At 57.2% G+C, this 374-nt stretch overlaps 1 protein-coding gene across 1 annotated transcript in view; it reads right to left on the minus strand.

The window, feature by feature from the left end:
• Positions 1 to 213: 213 nt before the first annotated feature.
• Positions 214 to 374, minus strand: part of LOC104074368 (spectrin beta chain, non-erythrocytic 4-like) — a gene marked incomplete at both ends in the record, with an annotated part of 2998 nt that continues 2837 nt past the window's right edge. Inside the window, one exon of the mRNA XM_009574453.1 lies at positions 214 to 354. Coding sequence (XP_009572748.1) covers positions 214 to 354 — 141 coding nt within the window. The remainder of the gene's footprint in view (positions 355 to 374) is intronic.

Here is a 374-nt window from a genome sequence, read left to right on the forward strand (position 1 = left end):
ATGGTGGTGGTGAAGTCCTTGTGTTTCTTGATGGCGTTGTTCACCCCTTCCACCGTGTCGGGGAGCTCGGCGTGGACCAGGGTGGACTCCTGGAGAAGGACGGGAGGAGATGTTGGTGTTGGGCTCTCCAACCCTGATTATCTCTTCTCCTTCCTCCGTCCTCCTCAACTCAACCCTAAGGTCAACCGAGACCTTCTCCCAACCCGTCTCTACCTGGTTGTAGAGGCTGGTCTCGCATTGTTGGACATCCCGGAGGAAAAGATGGAAGACGTGAGATTGCACCAGCACTTCTCGTCGCGTCTCCCAGCTCTGCAGCAACTTGCCCCAACCGGCGTCCAGCTTCTGCAACCACTGCTGCAACGAGAGGTAGGGGA

Source organism: Fulmarus glacialis, unplaced genomic scaffold (assembly GCF_000690835.1).
Source record: "Fulmarus glacialis isolate BGI_N327 unplaced genomic scaffold, ASM69083v1 scaffold33343, whole genome shotgun sequence".
Taxonomy (NCBI): Eukaryota; Metazoa; Chordata; class Aves; order Procellariiformes; family Procellariidae; genus Fulmarus; species Fulmarus glacialis.